The sequence below is a fragment of the Hippichthys cyanospilos genome, chromosome 2, assembly GCF_059441005.1.
Source record: "Hippichthys cyanospilos isolate Australia breed blue-spotted pipefish chromosome 2, RoL_Hcya_1.0, whole genome shotgun sequence".
Taxonomy (NCBI): Eukaryota; Metazoa; Chordata; class Actinopteri; order Syngnathiformes; family Syngnathidae; genus Hippichthys; species Hippichthys cyanospilos.
The window spans coordinates 30,036,542-30,056,289 of record NC_142370.1 but is presented as its reverse complement, the minus strand read 5'-3'; the positions used below and the strand labels follow the sequence as shown (position 1 = coordinate 30,056,289).

General features: G+C 37.0%; 1 protein-coding gene across 1 annotated transcript in view; it reads left to right on the top strand.

The window, feature by feature from the left end:
* The first annotated feature begins 542 nt into the window (after positions 1-542).
* The window catches only part of cpne9 (copine family member IX), a 69,097-nt gene continuing 49,891 nt past the window's right edge, over positions 543-19,748 (top strand). The window contains exons 1-3 of the mRNA XM_088441216.1: positions 543-740; positions 2,485-2,525; positions 18,024-18,070. Coding sequence (XP_088297342.1) covers positions 664-740; positions 2,485-2,525; positions 18,024-18,070 — 165 coding nt within the window. The 5' untranslated portion in view covers positions 543-663. The remainder of the gene's footprint in view (positions 741-2,484; positions 2,526-18,023; positions 18,071-19,748) is intronic.

The window sequence follows — 19,748 nt, the reverse complement described above, 5'->3', positions numbered from 1 at the left end:
TTGAGGTGTGTCTGAATGTTTGACCTGTATTGTTGTTTTAAATAAACATGGATTTTTACTTTTCTGTTTATCAAGTGCATTTCATTTTGTGCTGTTTCACTTTTCCATTATAGGCTACAAGAATTTTACAAATCTTGAAATCCTTACCGGTATTAATTAGACTAATAATAAATGAAAATCATTCAAATAAAACTCAATAGAATTCTCTATTAAATGTTCAATTGATTTTTGAATTACACTGGACGAATTAACTGTATGATGCATTTTTTTTTTTTACCACCTGCTTTTTTTTTCCTCTAAAAAATGATTTCTAGAATAAACTCACTCTGATCTAGGATTTATTGAACAGTGGTCACATTCATTCGGTTTCTTCTCATCTGAAATACTGTACTGTAATGTAAACTTTAAGTCAGGCGTCCTCCAGCCCCCCCCCCTTCGCTCTCTCCCTCTCTCTTTCTCCCTCTCTCGCTCTCTCTCTCCCGCTCTCTCGCCCCCCCGCACGCACACCTTTCCAGCTTCCTCCACAGACTCTCAGGAGAAGACAAAGAGGGTTGTTCTCCACTATGGACTTACGGCGGTCGTCACCGGCGAGTTGAAATGGTCAGATTTATGACTTTCGACTCGGATGCTGTTTAGCCTTGCATCTCCTTCACTGTCCGCATCATGGCAACCATCGGGGAATTCGACCCACTCAACACAAGAGTCCCCGCAACTAAAATAGAAGTTACCGTCTCGTGCCGGTAAGCTCCAACTCTTCTGCATCCACGTGCCCATGTTGTTAGTTTTATCAGTGGACATATAGGTAAGATGTTTATCGCCATCAATTACATTTTAAGGCTTTTTCTATCTATCTATCTATCTATCTATCTATCTATCTATCTATCTATCTATCTATCTATCTATCTATCTATCTATCTATCTATCTATCTGCCATTGAAATGTAGTGTTGCAATAACAAATCTAGAACTGACAAGTCTCTAGCAGACCCCTGGGTGTGTGCAATTATTTTTATTTCTTGCGTTCCCCAAATTAGTGACCTTTTGATTTCCCTGCTCTCGGGGAAACGGATGATCTGAGCAGCAGGTGACTGCATAGGCGCTCGTAAAGGCATTCTAAAGTCTATATTGGTCCTGCATGAAGTCCAGCCATGACTTTGAAGAATAGCATTGATATTCAGAGACTTGCCTGATGCACTGATGAATTCGTTTGATGCTTTTCTGTATTTTGAGATGTATTTCGGCTGAGGAAGACAGCAAGAATATATCTCGTCCTGGACATTATTCTTTAAAACACACGCACACAATGAATTTTCTCCTCGCCTCCTGTTTGGGGTCATTTCGGCTCATCTGGATGAGCAGCAGGTCACCTGAGTGGCCGACAAAATCGAACTGGTCAGCCTTGTTGCGCCTGTCAGCCTAGCTGTGTGCTAAATGTCTCTTCAGTCCACTCCTGAATAATGAATAATGAATAGCTGGTGCTCCTGTGTAGTCCCGCCTCTGATGAGCCCTGCTTGAGATTGTGACACATCTCAGTGGACACTGGCTTTGAAATTTGGTTCAGTCCCAAGGAACAACCATTTGCCAAAGCCAAATTAGATATAGCTTCAAATACATCTTAAATGGAAGCTTAAAATGAAGAGAATTTCAGTGCATGCCAGAACATTCAATATACAGTATATATATATATATATATATATATATATATTATATATATATATATATATATATATATATATATATATATTTATTGCCCATCCATTATTTTCAATGCCTGTTCTCACTCACAGGTGAGCTGATTTGGGCGAGCAATGCACACTTGGACTGGTTGCCAGCGAAATGCTGTAAAAGAGCCGCTATTATGCAAGAGTAGCTCAAACCGTCCTGAAAGGAAAAAAGAAAACAAACAAAAACACTCAGGGCTCTATACTCATGTATGGTGCATCTGCATACTGGATCAAACCTCTTTTTGACTTGTGGGAATTTGCGTTTGTGCCATGGTGGGCGTTCTGGTTTACTGGAGAGATTTCCTTTGACATGAATCTGGCACATCTGACAATTTGGTGGCTGAAAGTCAAAAGTTTCGGTGACTCTAATCAGGACACGAACAGATTTTGCAAATGTATTCTTGAATTGGACCTACATAATAGAACATTGATCCATCTGAATCATTTTACAAATAAATTAATTGAATGCATTAATGTTATTATAATGCCTACTGCATTTGTTATTTTCCAATGGTCCACCAAAGAGACTTCTTCAAATGGAAATTTCTGCTGGAACTGTGCTGTTCCAATGCTGTAGCATGCAACACACTTGGAACAGTCAAACTTTCAGAAAAAGTAGTCGGTTCTTGTTTTAAAAAAAAAAAAAAGACATTTAGGAGAAATATCTTGTTGCACAAAAATAACTTCACTCAATTGTCCAGCATGAAAAAAAATGTGAGAACTGAAGAGATTTCTTTTCATTGCATTTTTTTGTTTTACAGGAGTCTTTTGGATGTGGATACATTCTCCAAGTCTGACCCTGGTACGTATGATTTATTTCACGCCTCACAAAAATAGTACGTTCCATGGCACCCGAGCCAAAAAGACAGTGGACAGTAGAATAAATTTAGTTTTATTCAGAAACTAGTAAATAAGCCAAGAAGGTCAGCGCTAATGGTAGTTCATCACACTGCCGATGCTGGGGACAATAAAACCTTACAGCAGAGTTGTAGAGTCAATGTTGAAGAAAGGTCAAGAGCCCCGCAGTTTGGAGCTAAACTAAAGTGACAGGTAAAAAAAAAAAAAAAAAAAAAAAAGAAATAAAAAGAGGGCGTATGAATGTCATTGTTGGATAATATTGTGAAAAGTAAAAAGTCTTGGTGTGAAAGTGCACATTCCCTTGATACTCTTATCAAGAATTCCAGAACAACCTGTGGCCCTCCTTTCGCTAATTAAGACACCAGGGAGGATGAACAATTTTTGGTATTTCAGCTGCAGTATGGATGTTATGCAGCAGAACCATCATAATATGTTACAAGTGTTTTCATTCGCCTTTATCCTCTTGGCAATGTTCTGATGTTAACATGCAGGGATTGTACTTAGCATGCAAAAACGATTGCGAAACATTCTTGTGGATGTGGATACATAAGAGCATCAGAAGCCCAAGAATTGGAGGATACCTGTAATTATTGCCTCTGCATGTGCGACATGACTCAATCAGGCCATTCATTGTGAGAAAGTAGCACACAGCAAGCCCAAAATAGAGCATAAAATATTTTAAAAAAAAAGGGAAACTTTCAAAACTCGATGTGCATAAATTTTGCATTGCAATTTTGTGTCCTCTCTGAGAGGACTTATCAAGTTCTTAAAAATCACTCAGGTAATTGCAGACATCTACTTGTGTACATGTGTAAAATGATAAATATTCAGCGCACCAAAGGTCAGCTTTGCAACTTTTGTGGGCAGTCATTTTGCGTGACCTCATTAGCCTCGGAAACGCTTTGCAAAAGAGAGAGAAGAAATGTTTAAAACATGATTCAATAGTTTATATGGCATGATGTGTAGCAAAGTTGGTACAAGTAACACACACAAGCGAACATGTTAGCACTGACGCTAATCACTAAACATGAGAGGCAACATGAGAGGGTGTCTTAGCTGGTTCACCAATATTATAGATCAGTAAAGTAGGTTATCCATGGTTGCCATGGCAACCATGCAATTTACTCTTCTGCTTACAAGAATGTGTGCCATCCGAAGTTGCATAATTCATAGTTGATTTAATAGGACATAGCGTAGCACAATTGTCTTAACTAAAGGATCCAATCACTCATTGTTGCACGTTTTGACTTGAAATCTGTCCAGTTGCATGACGGCGTGACACCATCAATTTTAAAAGGTCAACAATTTCACACTATTAACCCTTTAATATGCACAGCTCTGTGCTGAAAGTCACAGTTCATAAGGCATCGTCCACGTCACAACACTGACTGAGAAAATATCACAATGTGTAAATCTGTTTGTTGACAAAAGGTGCCTACTTTGAAAACTCTAAATTACAAAACATTATGTAATATTGATCAACGAAAAGTGGCATATTATGGTATTTTAAACATTACCACTTTTAAATATATGCATATACGTGATGAAAAGTGAAAATAGGAACAAATATAAAGCAAATGTTTGTATCCGTCAATTTATGGAATAGCTAAGAAATAGAACTAAAATGATGTTTATCAAGGGCTGTTTAAAAAAAGACTTTAAAAATATAATATTAGAAAAGTACAAAAGATCATGTAAACTGAGTAAGAGCTTGGATAAAAGTGTAAATTACATGTAAAAAATAAGAAATGCTGTTTGTAAGTATGTATGTATGTATGTATGTATGTATGTATGTGTGTATGTAAGAGATTTGTTAACAAAAAAAGACATAACTTAAATATCAAGCAAATATTTGTCCACAAAAAATAATCAACATAAAGTGTTCGACCTGTTCTCAAAAAGATGTCAAAATATTCAACTCAAAATGTCCGCTTATGGGTTCATAGTAGAGATCTGTTCAGAAAAATAATCTTTACCTTGACAGGTAACGAGAGGTGGCACATGACAAGTTGTGTTCCATAAATTCCATCAAATGAGTCCTTCAACTATTGTGCAGTATTTTTACTATGTTTGGGTTCTTGCGATATTTTAGCGAAGGGATGGCCCACTCCTGGTTGAATGATAACTAAGCGGTCGAACCATGTTGAGCTTTCACATGTTGTCAACATCTGGGTGAAATTTCAGCTCCCTGATCCCTCAGTCTTGTTTCAATGCTTTCCCTTTGATGTGAAATGCCATTGACGTAAATATCAAAGGATAGGACAATATACCGCACAAATGCACTTCAGGAAACATCTAAACAATAAATTAGAGGGCTTTGCCCAACTTTTGATTGGTGCTGTTCATCCTACAGGTAATACAGTTTTTTTGAAGCACACTAAAACATTTTGGGTCAGTTTGTCAGCATGGGACAACTTAAACGTTTGCCAGCTCATTCTCGCAAAAGTGCCTCGTGTCAGATTTCAAGGGCACCAATTTCAGGTCACCCCACACACAGATTTTCAATTGGATTTTGGGCTGTGCTCTGGCTAGGTGATCCTTAATTTGTCTTTTTGCAGTGAGGCCATTCCTGTTTATTTGGATGTCGTCTAGACTCACTGTCGCGCTAAACAGTGGAAATAATCTTCAAATGTTTAGAACTGAAGGTTTCGGGTCAAACCAATACACCTCAATGTTCTCGTTGGAGTTACGATAAAAAAATAGGGGGTGAAAAATGTACTGGGAAAGATGCCTACCACATCCAGTGATATCATGCATGCTCTCTGGTTTGTTTATTTTTTTTACCCAGGCACCGCAAACATTTTAGGAGTGCCAGGAGAATTGTAATTTCGAAAGTGCAGAGTGCTCACACTAGCCAAAATAAGAGATATTTCTCAGGGTCAGCAATCTCCTCTTGAAGTCATTGTGAAGCCGGAAGCTTTAGTATATGCTTGACTTGTACGATCTAACCCTTCCCCATTTTGTTCTTGTCTAGTTTAATTAGACAGTAAAATAAGGTTAGATTTACTGTAGAAGACACGGAGAACATAACAATGGTTAGATGTTAAAAAAAAAAACGGTGCACATCTAACTTTTGTTAATGCTCCCACTGGATACATTTTAAAACAAAAATAAGCCCGACATTGTGTTATTTTCAATGAGATGAGAGACATTATGACGGATCAGAGTGACTGTTAAAGCACAGTTTTGTTTCATCGACTCAGAGTCCAATAAAAGTAAATAAAAATGGTCTGTGAACATAATCAAAGTGACAGGGCCATGAGGGAGCCCAGAATAGTGTTTTAGTCAGCAACCAAAGTGGACGCATTTGTTCTCTCAAAAAAAAGTAGCAAAGAGGCTTTCAAAGAAAATTACATGGAAGTGTGTCATTGTTATTGCTACATCTGGTAGCTTTAAAGATAGCATTATAACATTTGGATGATAATACATTAGAGCGTTGCCCATTTGAATAAAACATGGAGAACTACAGTATGTTCAATAGCAATGTTATCGTCCGTGTCAGGACAGAGCATTTGGTTCTGAATAGAGGGTACAAAAACAGACTGGTCTCTTTAGTAGACCAGCTATCACCTCACTACACCTAATTTCAGGTGAACTCATATTGATTGAATTGGTGAATTAGATTGTGATGGTGTCTTCACAAAGGCCTGAAAAATTAAGAAGAAAAATGATAATGTGGAAGCTACCTACCAATTATCATTCATTCAAGTGCACATTTTAGGGACTAAAGCAACAGATTATTTAAACACTTTTAGTACAGTACTTTAGGCACTCCAAGTACTAATCAAATCAAATAATAGTCAGTTACATTAGGGACTAAACTATCTTACTTACTTTAGGTCCTAAAGTACGTAAACTTATTGATGACTTTGGGTACTTGCATAAGTCTTTAAGTACTGAAGCAATCTTACTTTAGGCAATCAAGAATTAAAGTAACTTATGGTTTTAAAGTAATAGATTACTTTTGCACTTTTTGTACTTTAGGTACAAATGAACTGAAGTAACTGATTACGTCAGCAATTTTAGTACTTAAGGCACTACAAGTAAAGTACTAAAGTTATTGCTTAATTTATGACTGGCACTAAATGAATTGGTTGGTAATTAATTTCTTGACAGACTAGAGCAGTGCTTCTCAAATAGTGGGGCGGGGCCCTCGGGGAGGGGGGGGTAACCTTCATGGTACAGGTTTTTCTTTTGTCACATGAAATGTAATTGCTTTTCAAAATAAGAATTTTTATCATGCACTCCGATGCACTTGGTGATTTTTTTTTTCAGTTTTAGATTAAGCTGTAACCCATATAAACACTAAAAAATACCGAACAGTTGTTGAAAGTTGATTAAAATTGCTGTTTTTCTTTTGTTTATGTTAAAAAGGATACAGGTTTAGTTATACTCATACAATTTTTATGGATCATTATCTTATTTATAGTCAGTGCATCAAGTGGGGGTGGGCAAAAAGTTTTCTCTCTCCTCAGCAAAATATCCACATACCTCCTTTGCTCTTTTATTGGCATTGGCACACTCTGAATCGGCCTCATCTGGTGGTTATTATGCATAAGAGTAAATGCCGTGGCACTAAAATGACCGCAATTTAGGTGACAGGATAGACGTAATTAACAGAGTGGGCGCCGTACAGGAGAGAGGAGATTGACGGGATGTAAATGGTTTAATTAAATCACACAGTCATAATCAGGGATACAAGTAATCCCTGCAGGCCGCTGATTGTGTAAAATGCTAAATATAGGGTTACATTTTTCTGCTCATTCGTATCATTCAGAACTAATCAGCGTCAATTAGTAAATGGGTCAGTGAGATACTAAGTCTGAAACTCATGCTCCATCTTCTGACTCATAACCCTGACAACTTAGAAATCTATTGTGGCAAAAATGCACTTTGACCACCTGATCAACTTTTTAAAAGACATAGAAAATGAAGGTGCGCAATATATATGCAAAGTATTGTAAAGTGAATGTTTTGGTAAGTGGAGTGTTTTTTCAGAAGTAACCAAAAAACGTGACTCAACTCAATATAAAAAAATAACTTGTGCCAATATAATAAATTAAAATATAATTGAAATCATGGTCACTTTTTATATTAACACTATAAGATTTCAGTCATTGCATTGTGTTTTGCAAAATCCATACTATATACACGCTATATATCTTTACCAAAGTTGCTTTTTAAAATAGTAATAGCAGAAAAAAAAGCTTTAAGAATTTAGGATAATTAAGTACTGTTGCGATAATAATTTGGAATATTATATAATTCTGGTCATCATACACTCTTGTTTGTTGATATTGATTTTTTTTGTTTTGTTTTTAAGCAGACGTGCTGTTTTTATGATTAATTTCATATATTCCTTTTTTTTAGGTGCATCAGTAAACTAATAGCACCTTCAGTGCACTACTTTCCTGATTGTAATCATCCAGCATCAGTACTTGACTTTCTTGTCATTTAAGCATAACCCCTAAGCCCTATGAATTATAATGCAAGAGCTAAAATGTTAAAACACTCTTTTCTCAGGGCGCCTTTCAATCTGTCAGGCATCTTAAGTACTTTGGCAAGGTTTATTCCAATTTCAAGGACTCGGGGATCCAGACCTCAAGTCAATTACCAGACTTTCCGCAAGTATAATTGGTCATCCGCCTCCATATCTGTGTAAAATGCAGAATGCGGCACCAAAGGTCTGATAAGTGTTCTGTAAACTAAACATGCAATTCTCAAGACGTTTGAGGCATTACGGTGAATGATTCGACACCTGCTAAACAGGGGGAAGAGATAATAACACTCTTGACTGTACCTCGCTATACCTCTATATAGTAATCTGGGAGGGAGGCTGACACAAACACACAACAGGGTTTCTTTTTTTCTATCATAAAGAGGACATCCCTTTGACATAATGCATTGTCTCGCCCTTAACCCAAACCTTAAACATCACAAATGATTGCCTAATCATAACCCTTACTCAAACCGCAACCAAAATCCATTTCACAACTACACCTAAAAAGCAAGACTTGACCCTCAAAAAGTGGTCTAAACCTATGCCGTCCACCAAAAGAGTCCCCACAAGTGCAAGAAGTCCCCACAAAGATGGTAAAACTGGGATTAGGTGCCCACCAAAAATTAAGGTTACGCACACTCACTTTCTCTCAGACACACACATACATAAAGAGATTTCTCATAGTGGGGTAATTTTAAAGGCAATGCATTTCTTAGTCCCTATGTCCCTATGAAGCAGAAACATTCACAGGAAGCATCAGGGAACAAAGACAGGAAGGTAGGAACTAACTCAGGGAAGACGGTGGACTCGGACAGAGTGACAGAAAAACAGTGAGGAAAAACAATGACCCAACAAATCACTGAAATTAAACTGGGACTTAAATACAGGAAAACTGATGGGTGAAACACGCAACACCTGGAAGGGAAAAAGAGGCAGGGAAAGCGGATTGGCTGATGGAGGGGGGGGGGGGGGGGCAGGTAAACAGGCAGGTGGATAAAATCAAACTGACGAGAACACAGATGGAAAGGCAGATGCAAGGGGAACAGTGACAACTAGAAACATAAACAAAACCCCACAGCAACAAAATCCCAACTGAACGTGACACCCTAACTCTAACCTTAACCATTAAAACAGCTTGCCTAACCCTAACACCATTACTCCAACCTCAACTAAAATCCCAATTCAAATCTATTTTCTAAAAGCAAATGCCAACTCAAAAAATGTCGGAACTTGTGGGGATCATTTTGGTCTAGGATGTCCCCACAAAGAAAGAGAAACCTGGAATTTGGTCCCCACCTTATGTCAAAAACCAAGGCCATATACACATACACACACGCATGTGCGTGCACACACACACAAACACACACACCTACACACACACATTCACACAAGGGACTAGAACATCAGAGTCAGGATTCAAAGGTTTCCCCACTTTGATGGCACTCCATATGAGATGATATGATATTTTACAATACTTATAATCCAGCCACAGAAAGTCACTCCCGTTCCGACGCAGGATTGAATCACTATTTTGTCTCCCAAGGCAGTCAGATGCTAGCATTGTCAGGCAGATGGACTCGCGAGAATACATGCAACAATTTCACAAAGCCATCTTGCCAAGCCTCAAGCCGGATACTATTGTGGTGGGCACAGACTAGTGTGGGCCAGATGGTTTAGATGTCATCAAAGTGACAGTGAAGAGCAGCAGTTTTATCAGAATAGGAAAACATGACTCATCATTCATAACATAACCCAGTTGAGACACTTGCTGCTCCTTAGCAACGTGGAAGATACCGTACCTTTATTTGATTACTGACGTGATTATTGGACATGTAAGCAAATGCTGTCTCCAAGCCAAAATACCATGGATGCAGCCATCCATTTTAGGTTAGGTTTCGGAGCATAATCGTAACGGCTAACAGCTCCACTGTTGTTGAAAAAGCATCTGTTAGTGACTTAATGGATATCGTTACATGTGTAACCTTGAAAAGGGGACGGAGGAGCGAGTCCTGATTTTGCTGTGCGTAGTCAAGTCTTCTCTTTATTCCTTTCCTTTCTCAATTCAATCGAAACGAAATGGTATTTTCCCATACGATAATGCTAATCACCAATGCTAACAAATAATGAGTCGTTATAGCCACTAACTTCAACTCACTTTCAACCTTAGTAGATTATAAACAACAAATAAATCGAATCAATGGCTATCCATCCATCCATCATTTTCTAGAGCCACTTATCCTCACAAGGTTCGCAGGCTTGCTGGTGCCTATCCCAGCTGACTTCAGGCAGTAGGCGGGAGATACCAATTGCCAGCCAATTGTGGAACATTCACACACCTAAGACAATTTAGTATGTCCAATACACCTGCCATGCATGTTTTTGAAATGTGTGAGGAAGCCGGAGTGCCCAGGCTTGGGGAGAACATGCAAACTCCACACGGAATTGCCGGAGAAATGTGGATTTGAACTCGGGTCCCTGAACTTGCTAACCACTGCGTCACAGAGCTTCCGGGCTTGAATATTTCATAGGAAAAATCGATAGATAATCGATTTTAAAACAATTCAACAGCCCTAGTTTGTTTACATACTTAATTATTCGTTCACTTTGCCTGTCAGTTAGCCTGCCCGCCGCCGTGCTATTTGCAACTCGTTTTCGCAACGACATTAAATGGTGAAACAGCTTTTGACACACATTTGGCTCACATGTAAGTCCCATTGCTTCATCGGCACACGTAAAACGTTCTTCTCATTTATTCATGAGCCGCAGCTGTGTAGTATATCGTAGCATTAATAATAGCCATAAAGTATGAATACGGCATCGCCTAATATGTATCGTCTATGGTTGCTCTTTTCATATTGCTTGCTTGGGTCCACCATGAACTTAAAAGCATTAGAGACTGGCACCAGATATTCATTTTGAATGCCAGAATTATTATCTGTATCACCGTAATACTGCTGCATTTAGGGAGCTTAAAGCTTTCTTGAAATTGTTACATTTCAATTTAGGTGAGTGTAGATCAGTTGGGAAACAACCCATGTTGTTGGTACCTATTTTGACAACATTTTCAACAGAACTATTACAAAAAACTATGAAACAAAAAATGAATAAATTGCAGAACTAATGAATTTGTCTACTCTCAGTTTAGTCACAAATATACTTGATTCATTTTTGCTTTCAAAAAATATTTCGTCATTTATCGGGATAGTTATATATAAATAAATATATCATCCGGGCTAGCATATGAAAGTCTTTATTATCATCTGCTCACTTTGGAGTCTGTAGAATTGAAATCAAGCGATGGGAAAGCCTCCCCCAAAGTCCCTGAAAAAGTAGAGGAATTTGTTTGATGCCTTTGTGATGGTGAGCGAAACAGTTCCATAGCTGCTTGGCTCAAGTTATCTATTCTAGTCATTAGCAATTCCTTGGTCTTTAAACAGAATCAGCAACACTTCCTACTGCTTGTTGTCATGTAGAAGACTCCAACGGGAAATGTGCAGAGTTGTATGCCCATCCTATTCAGCTGTGGTTATCAAATGGGGGTACTAGTACCCCTGGGGGTACTTGAAGGAACTTCACAGGGTACTCTAGATTTTAAATAAAACATACAAATGGTATGTTCAATCAATTATTGAATTTCATCATTTTAAAAAGACATAGACCCCTATTCCAGTGTAGTTGGACCCGACTTGTCGTGTGCCACCTCTCGTTACCTGTCAAGTTAATAATTTATTTTCGTGAACACATCTCTACTATGACCCCAAAAGAGGACACTTTATGTAAAATCTTTTTCTGTGGACAAATATTTATTTATGATTATTTCTTTCTAAGAACAGGTCTGATACTTTATGTCAATTCTTTTTTTGGAGGACAAATATTTATTGATAATTAAGTTATTTATATATTTTTATGACCACATCTCTTCTATGATCCCAAAAGAGGACACTTTATAAATAATTAATGTAAATAAATACCGTATTTCCATACTATAAGGCGCACCGGATTATAAGGCGCATCCTCAATTAATGACATATTTTAAAACTTTTTCCATATATAAGGCGCACCAGATTATAAGGCGCACCCTAAATTAATGACATATTTCAGAACTTATTCCATGTATAAGGCCTACCTGATTATAAGGCGCACCATCAGCTTTTTAAAAAAATTAAGGCTATTAGGTGCGCCTTTTAGTGCGGAAAATACGGTACTCAATTCCAAAGAAGTAGTTTTCAAAAAGTAGGTGATCCCTGTGTTATAGAGTAAACAAATGCTTGAATCTCAGTGCATTAGTAAATGAATAGTTGCTATCTGTTTTTTTGTTTTTTTTTAAATTATTTCGAGCGATGTTATTTCTCAGAGTAAAGTGCCAAGACGGCAAAGAAAGTCCGTCAAGTACCTCTCTTCTTATCTAATTTAATGACGACTTAGAGTTTGTCCTTGGAGATGCTGTACTCAGTGTTGCCTGGTCATCTTGTAAATTAAATTAGTTTGTGCCTCTCCACCACCAAATTACTTGATGCCTGCATGTGTTTGCCCACACATGGAGGAGTAACCGTGTGATCAATTTTCGTTTCTCTACCTCGCAGTCAAGATCAAGGAAACTTGCCAGCGAAGAGTGATGCTTTTTTCTTGGATGGATTTAGACAGTAAGACATACATCAATAAATGGAAGCGCAGGACGCTGGAGGAAGCAATCACCTCTTCAATTTCAGGCCTGATACGTTTTATACATTTACCCTTCGAGTTGTTCAACATACCTAAGATGTTTTTTCCGAGCTATTTTGGTTCTCATGCCCTTTTCAAACAATTTGTAGTCTGGTCCAAATGGGAATCATTTGTTAGCTTCCTTTGAAATGCTTATCAGAAGCAAATTAAATTGCTTTGTTGGTAGAACCTAGCCAAGAGATTTTTCTCCGTGCGGAGCTGTAGTTGGATCCTTTTCAAGTTTGTGTATTTGTAGATATACATGCTTGATATGTATTAATGGGCCAAAATATTCTTTCTTCCCTTTTGTAAATCTCATCGGTTTGTGCAAAAGTTTATTTTGCATAACTACTCGATATACAGTTTTAAGGTACTAATAAATACTCATTCGCATTTTTTTATTCTCTCTTCTTCTCACTTGTCTTATTTTATTTATTTTGGATCAACCCCTTGAGATAAACTATTTCATTTAGAGAAGGTTCAATTCACAAAACACTAACTACAACAATAAAACAACCCATGCAAAAACAAAACATCAAAGTGCCCAGTTGCCTTGTCCCCCACCAAACATATGCGTAAAACTCCATATGTCAAACGAACAGTCTTCTCTTTTCTTCTAGTCTCCGCTACCATCTGTCATTTAAAAAAATCGACCATTTGAAAATTAGCTTGATTGTCCACCTAATCCATAAGATGCTCAGAATGAAGTCTATTCATTTATTAATGGTTCATTATTAATGCCCTTAATGCTCTATTACAGTTTGTGTTTTTTTGCCTACTTTATTATCCGCTCGATAGTGGAATATCGTCTAAACCTTTTGCACATGATTTAAAAACATTTTTCTTCAATAAATAAACGCTTTATAAGTTTCTTTCCTTTTTTAACATGGATTTAAATCCATTTTTAAATCCTGACTTTTTGAATCAGGCGTTGGAAACCAATTCGGCATTGCAAATGAAAACGTGTTCTCACCTCATCTTACCTGGATGGAACATAATATAAAAATAAAATTGAATTTCATTGAGTCATTCATAGCCATTTCCTGATTTTGTTGGAGGCCTGCACAATCCTATTTGAAAGGATTCTTGCCCACATGAAATGCTCTTTGAGATATTATCAGATACACTTTACATCATCCATAATTAAATACTTACTATACATACAGCTCAATTATGCAGACTTGATGTATATTTAAGGGTTATGTCACCGGGATTGACTTGCAGCTACTTGGTTCTTCTCTATCTTTCGTAAAGAAGCTGCAATAGCAAAAGAACCAAAATATGTAATCATATGAAGCTTAGTATATATAACAATGCATGATAATTATTATTTTAGTCTTCAACGAGTTCACTTTTGGGTTGATATTATGAGTACCTTCAGATTTTTTTTTTTACAAGTAAACACAGTTGGCCCGCAGCTGTTGAATGTACTATAGAAAGAAATATGCTAATTACATGCAAAAAGGGGTTAAAAAAAAAAAAAGGTTAGTTACTGTTTTCAGTAGATTCATAAAAATGATAGCTATTTTATGCAAAAAAAAAAAAGGAAATGTCATCTGGCTGCTCATTTATTTATCTTCATTCGAATGCCTCAAGAGACAGCTGACTCTTTGTAGTATGTTATTATATTTTAGACCCAGTTGTATGCGTATAATAAATAATACATCTGAATAACATGAATAAAACCAACCATAGCGAGCAGTATTACCGCAAAGGCATTTCAGCTCATTTTTGCAAGGACATATGAAACCATTTTCTATTCATGAAGGCTTGTTGCAATTTATGCTGTCAGTCAGTGTTTTAAAGAAGACGCCCTTCTTTTTTTTTTTCTTCTTCTCTCGCTGCTAGGAAGTCACCAGTGTTGACCTGTATAACATGGTCGTATTCAGTCACATCTTGTTGAGTATTTAACATATTCCAGGCATGCATGACCTCAACTACTTTGTCGCTGCCCTTGAGGAGTTGCACAAGGCTTTATGTTTCCGCTAGCTTGTGAAGTCTTCTCCGTTTGAACCGCAACATCTCGATGAGAAGATTATGAGTTAAAAAAAATCAAATGTCTGTTATTTTCTTCAGAGAAAATGCTTTGTGATATATTCTTTTGAAATCTGATGAGATGGTGCAACTAGTGCTCAACATTAATGACCGAACCCTTTCTGAAAAGTAGGACTTTTATCCATTGATCAATGAACACAAGACGATATTTTATAGTATTGATGATTAGACTCAAATGGATGTTTTCGTCCAAAAAAATTACTTTTGCAATGTACTTCAGAGACCATCTGCTGTAAATGTTTGTGTGGGCAAATTGACAGAACTAATTTGCAATTAATGGTCTATATATGTCAGAGTATTTTAATATATAGTGTGTCATGGATATTAAATGCAAAATTGTGTGATTTTAAAAAGGAAATATATTTTTAAAAAATCTGTTAGAGTGTGTGTACTGCATTCATTCACTGTAATAAAATTCAATAGGTCATTGTGACCAAGGTTATTTTTTTTTATGTTGGGAAAGCTTAATAAAAAAAACATAATAAATCACTTTCATTCAAGATGTCAGACCATTTTAATTGTGTGTTGGTAAAGGCTTCATAGCAAATAACCAATCCTCGGAAAATGGGTCTTTTTAACGGCTCATTTAATGTTCTAAAGCCATTCTGATAAATGTTAGTAGTCATTTTAATCGAAAGAAAATCAAAGAGATCCATTTTAATCATCAGTTATAGTTTTTCACCCTTCCAATTGGGTCAATTCGACACCGAAAGTTTTTATTATTTTTTTTAATCCCAAAAGTAACCCACTAAACATGAACTTTTTCACTATTTCCTTTGCGCATATGTCAAAATTAATAATTTCTTACTTTCTTTTGATATAAAGTTTCATAGCAAAAAAATCTGTTGCATCAGTTTGACCAGGAATATAGTCAATGTTCCATCCTGAGAAACTTTCTTTTGCATGGTACTTATTTCTTTGCAAAAACATATTTTCATTGACTGTTGGTGTTTGATAGCAAAAAACTAATTTAATTTTGTTATTTAAATTGAAACTGGGTCATTTTGACCCACAACGTTAGAGGAGGGTTCAAAATTCAAAGCATTTTAGTTAAATTTGACAGAACTTGATGAGCAATAAATAAATAAAAATAAATTCCCAAATCTGATTTTTCCCCCCAAAATGAAGGCATAAAGTATGTGTATAGGACACTCTAAATTGTCCTTAGGTGTGATTGGATGCATGAATAAGTGTTCACCCCTGCGTGTGCTGCAATTGGCTGTCCCCCGCTTACCGCCGGTAGACAGCTGGGATAGGCTCCAGCAAGCCAGCGACTGTAGTGAAAATAAGCGGCTATAGAAAATGAATGGAACTTAAAACTGGGTCATTTGGTCCCACAGCACAACAGGAGGGTTACGCAATCAGAGCATATTACTTTATTAATATTACAGATTTTAAATTGGCTTCCAGTCAGTGAAATAACACACTTTAAAGTTGTAGTGGATTGCACGCTGCTGCCATCAGTCGATATTGTCCTGCTACTGCAAGGAACCCAATGTGAATTGATGGTAAACCCAGTGTTGCGAAACGTGCTGCCGCCATCTATCCGTATCTCCTATTTTGCTCGTATTGAAAGACACACACAAAAAGTGACAGCTCGTGTCAAAAAATAAACTCGCAAGTTAAAGCGCATGCATCTCAAGGCAAGACCGGGATCCTTTATGAGCCAGTTCAAAAAAAGAATTCTTGCAAACAGCTCTTGATGCGCTAATCCGAAGGTTGAAAAAAAGAAATTCCCCGCCAAGAGGGACGATAGGGGGAGAAGGCGATTCCTCCTGACAACCTCTACTGTGCCGCTGTTGGACTCTGCTGGAATCTCTTCACTGCATATACAAGACTTTAATGCGATTTGTGCTTGCATCCAACTTCAGTCTTTTTGAAATCGCCCGGGCCCCTTCCTGCAGTCTATTGTCAAGAGTTGTATTTAGAAGTAGGCCTTTGAGTGCCGCCAATGAATTGCCTTGTGATTTGGCCGCTCCGAGGCCGACCAGATGGGCACTTTCCTCTCTCAGTCACTTTCCATAAAAGAGGTAATCAGTCAGGTTCTTTGGCCGACACTCCATTGGATTAGTGTGATGTCGCCGGCGTGCTTTGGTCCTGTTTCCCCGCAACCTTGGGGAGATACCAAGGTCCCCTGACTTTGATTGCAGACAAAATGATTTTGGTCGTTTGGACATCATTACTTTGCATGCCGGAGAAGAGACGGAACCAGAGTGTGACTTCAGGATTGTATCTCCTGAGGATGTGTTTCCCTCGCAATGTCTTCTTCCTCTGCAATCATTCATATATCATACTTAGATGAACAAAACCCATTGACCAAAAATATAGCCAACAAAGGATGGATTTTCTGTCAAATATGAATTACTCCAAAGGCTCCCTTCCTTCTGCTCTTTCTCCGTTATCTCCCCTCAGTTAATTGCTCATTAGGAGAGAAAATGTGGTTTTAATCGTGTGCCGGTCCAAAACTGTCTGAGTTTCATTCCAGCTAATGAATTTCAGAGAAACATGCGGTGGCTGATCGCAACACAAAAAGCAACACTTGACCGATTATTAAAACATCCAATTAGAGCCTCTAGCGAGTGTTGTTTGTATGCTTAGGCAAGCACATTTGTGTTTTGTGTTTAATCTCATGACAAAGTGATGAATTTCTGTGTTTATAATTTGGTTGCTGCTGAATTATTGCTTATTTATGGAGCTGTGCTCCATGCGGCACAGAAACACAAGCTCTGATTGGAAGAAAAGCATAATGCAATACTGTACTTTATGTTTAGTACATAAGGTGGCTCCACATGCTAGCAAAATGTGATTGTTTTTATATATTAAATCCCTTTAAATAACCACAATTAACAACGACTGAGTAAATCCATCAACATGCTCTGTTTACTGCTTGATTAATGTTTTAGAATATTCATGCTCTCAAATGTCTTTTTTTGCTGTTGGTTTTATTTTTAGTGGACTTGATTTATTGAGTCATAACTACTTTGTGTCAATGGGCTGTTGATTGCATTGGAACTAAAACGTGTTTTTCATTATTGGCTGAGAATTTCTTACAATTGCAGTTGAGGAAAGTTTAAACCTTGGCAGAGCTCTGTGACGTCCTTGTTTTTTTTTTTTTTTTTTAAACAAAGCGCACTGGCTTTATGTCAAAATTAATTCATGTCCAACTCTTTTTTTTTTTTTTCTCAGTGGTGGTTCTTTATTTGCAAGCTATAGGGACCAAAGAGTGGAGAGAGGTAAGAAAAACATTTCTATTTATTACATGCCAGAATTTCTCTTCACAGCTGTCTTGACCATGGATATGAGTGACTATAGAAAGTACCAAGACACAAATTAAAAAAAAACATCAACATTCTCAATGGCCCTACAAAGTGCAAACACAGTCTGAAAACACCAAACCCCATCTATGAAATTGGAAGACTGAATTTGGGTAAAAAGACAGAAAAACACTGTTTAAAAAAAAAAGAGAATATCCAACCATGACTAAAGACGAAACACAAGGGAGATTAATCGTTGTCTCATTAAATATGCACTTCACTACTCCCCGTCATCTTGTAATATTGCTCTCTGGCTTTACCATTTATGGCAGGGACATGTGACCTATCATTCATTGCCTCGACCTTCAACTGTTTTGTGTGATTTCACAAAAGCGAAAGGCATATATGTCAACGTAATCCTGGATTAAACTCATACATTTCTTCCCTGACATTTTCAGCTATAAAAGAATTTAAAATTTGCCATAACAGTTGTTCTCAAAAATACAGTATCCTTGTTTGTAGGTTTTTGTTCTATTTTACTGTGAATTACATATCTTGATAACATTCTTTTTAGTCAGATTAATTTTACTTAAAATATTAGAGAGGGGAGGATTTCTCTAATTAAATTAGACAAAGTTTTACTCCCATGAAAGTATTTAAAAGTCAGGCCAGCTCCTTTTTTAAGGGGCTGAAAACGTTTGGCTTTCACGTTAAAATAATCTAAGATGCATGATCAACATTACAGTTCTTCTGAAGGATTGCTTTTTGGCTGCGATGGTGTATTTTTGTTTGAACCCTTTGAACCATCAATTATTCATGTGAGCAAAAGTATTGGAATGTTAAAAAAATATATTAAAATACAACTTCAAAACGTAACTTAATTCTTGCCAATAATAACTGATATTAATGTTTTGGTAGTATGGTTTGCATCTTTATCATGCTGCATGATTTAAGATCACTCAATCAGTTTAGTTTCATCTTTTATTTTAAACGTCAGGCAAAGGCCTTGTTCAAAATGGCAGCCCCAAATCCAATTTCTGTGATATCCGCATCGTATTTGCCTTGGCTTTATTAAGTCTGAACAGCGAAAATCATAAGAAATCCGATTTGAACAAGATGGATCGCAAACCACATGGGGAGGAGTATGGATTCTCTGTGAGATCGGAGCAGTTTTTTCTCATTTGCACAACAACGTAAAGATTAAGGAGACAACCTTTAACTAATCCAATGTGATTAACAGCAACTTTAATGACTGACATGGAAGAAAAAAAGAGTACCAATTGTTTTGCAGTCAATTGATGGAAGCTGCAAAGTCAAAGAAAAAAATCTTTGACTGATCTGGATTTCTGCAGAGTCATAAAACATATTCAAATGTTTTCCTAATAAGGAGATTTTCTTGAATTACCATATTCCTCCATATACAAGTCAAGTTTTTTTTCCCTCATTTTCAACCCCCGTATTGGAGAAGTTGACTTATACCCACATAACTCAAAACTCAACCAATTTTCTCCACATACTGTGTATGAATAACATTAATTCGAATGTGAAATAACATGTCATTTACAAGGCTTAAAATGATTATATATACATCTAATTTGATCTAGTATGCATCCGTTTTGACGCGTTTGCAATTTCAAATGCGCTTTTCCTCAAGCGC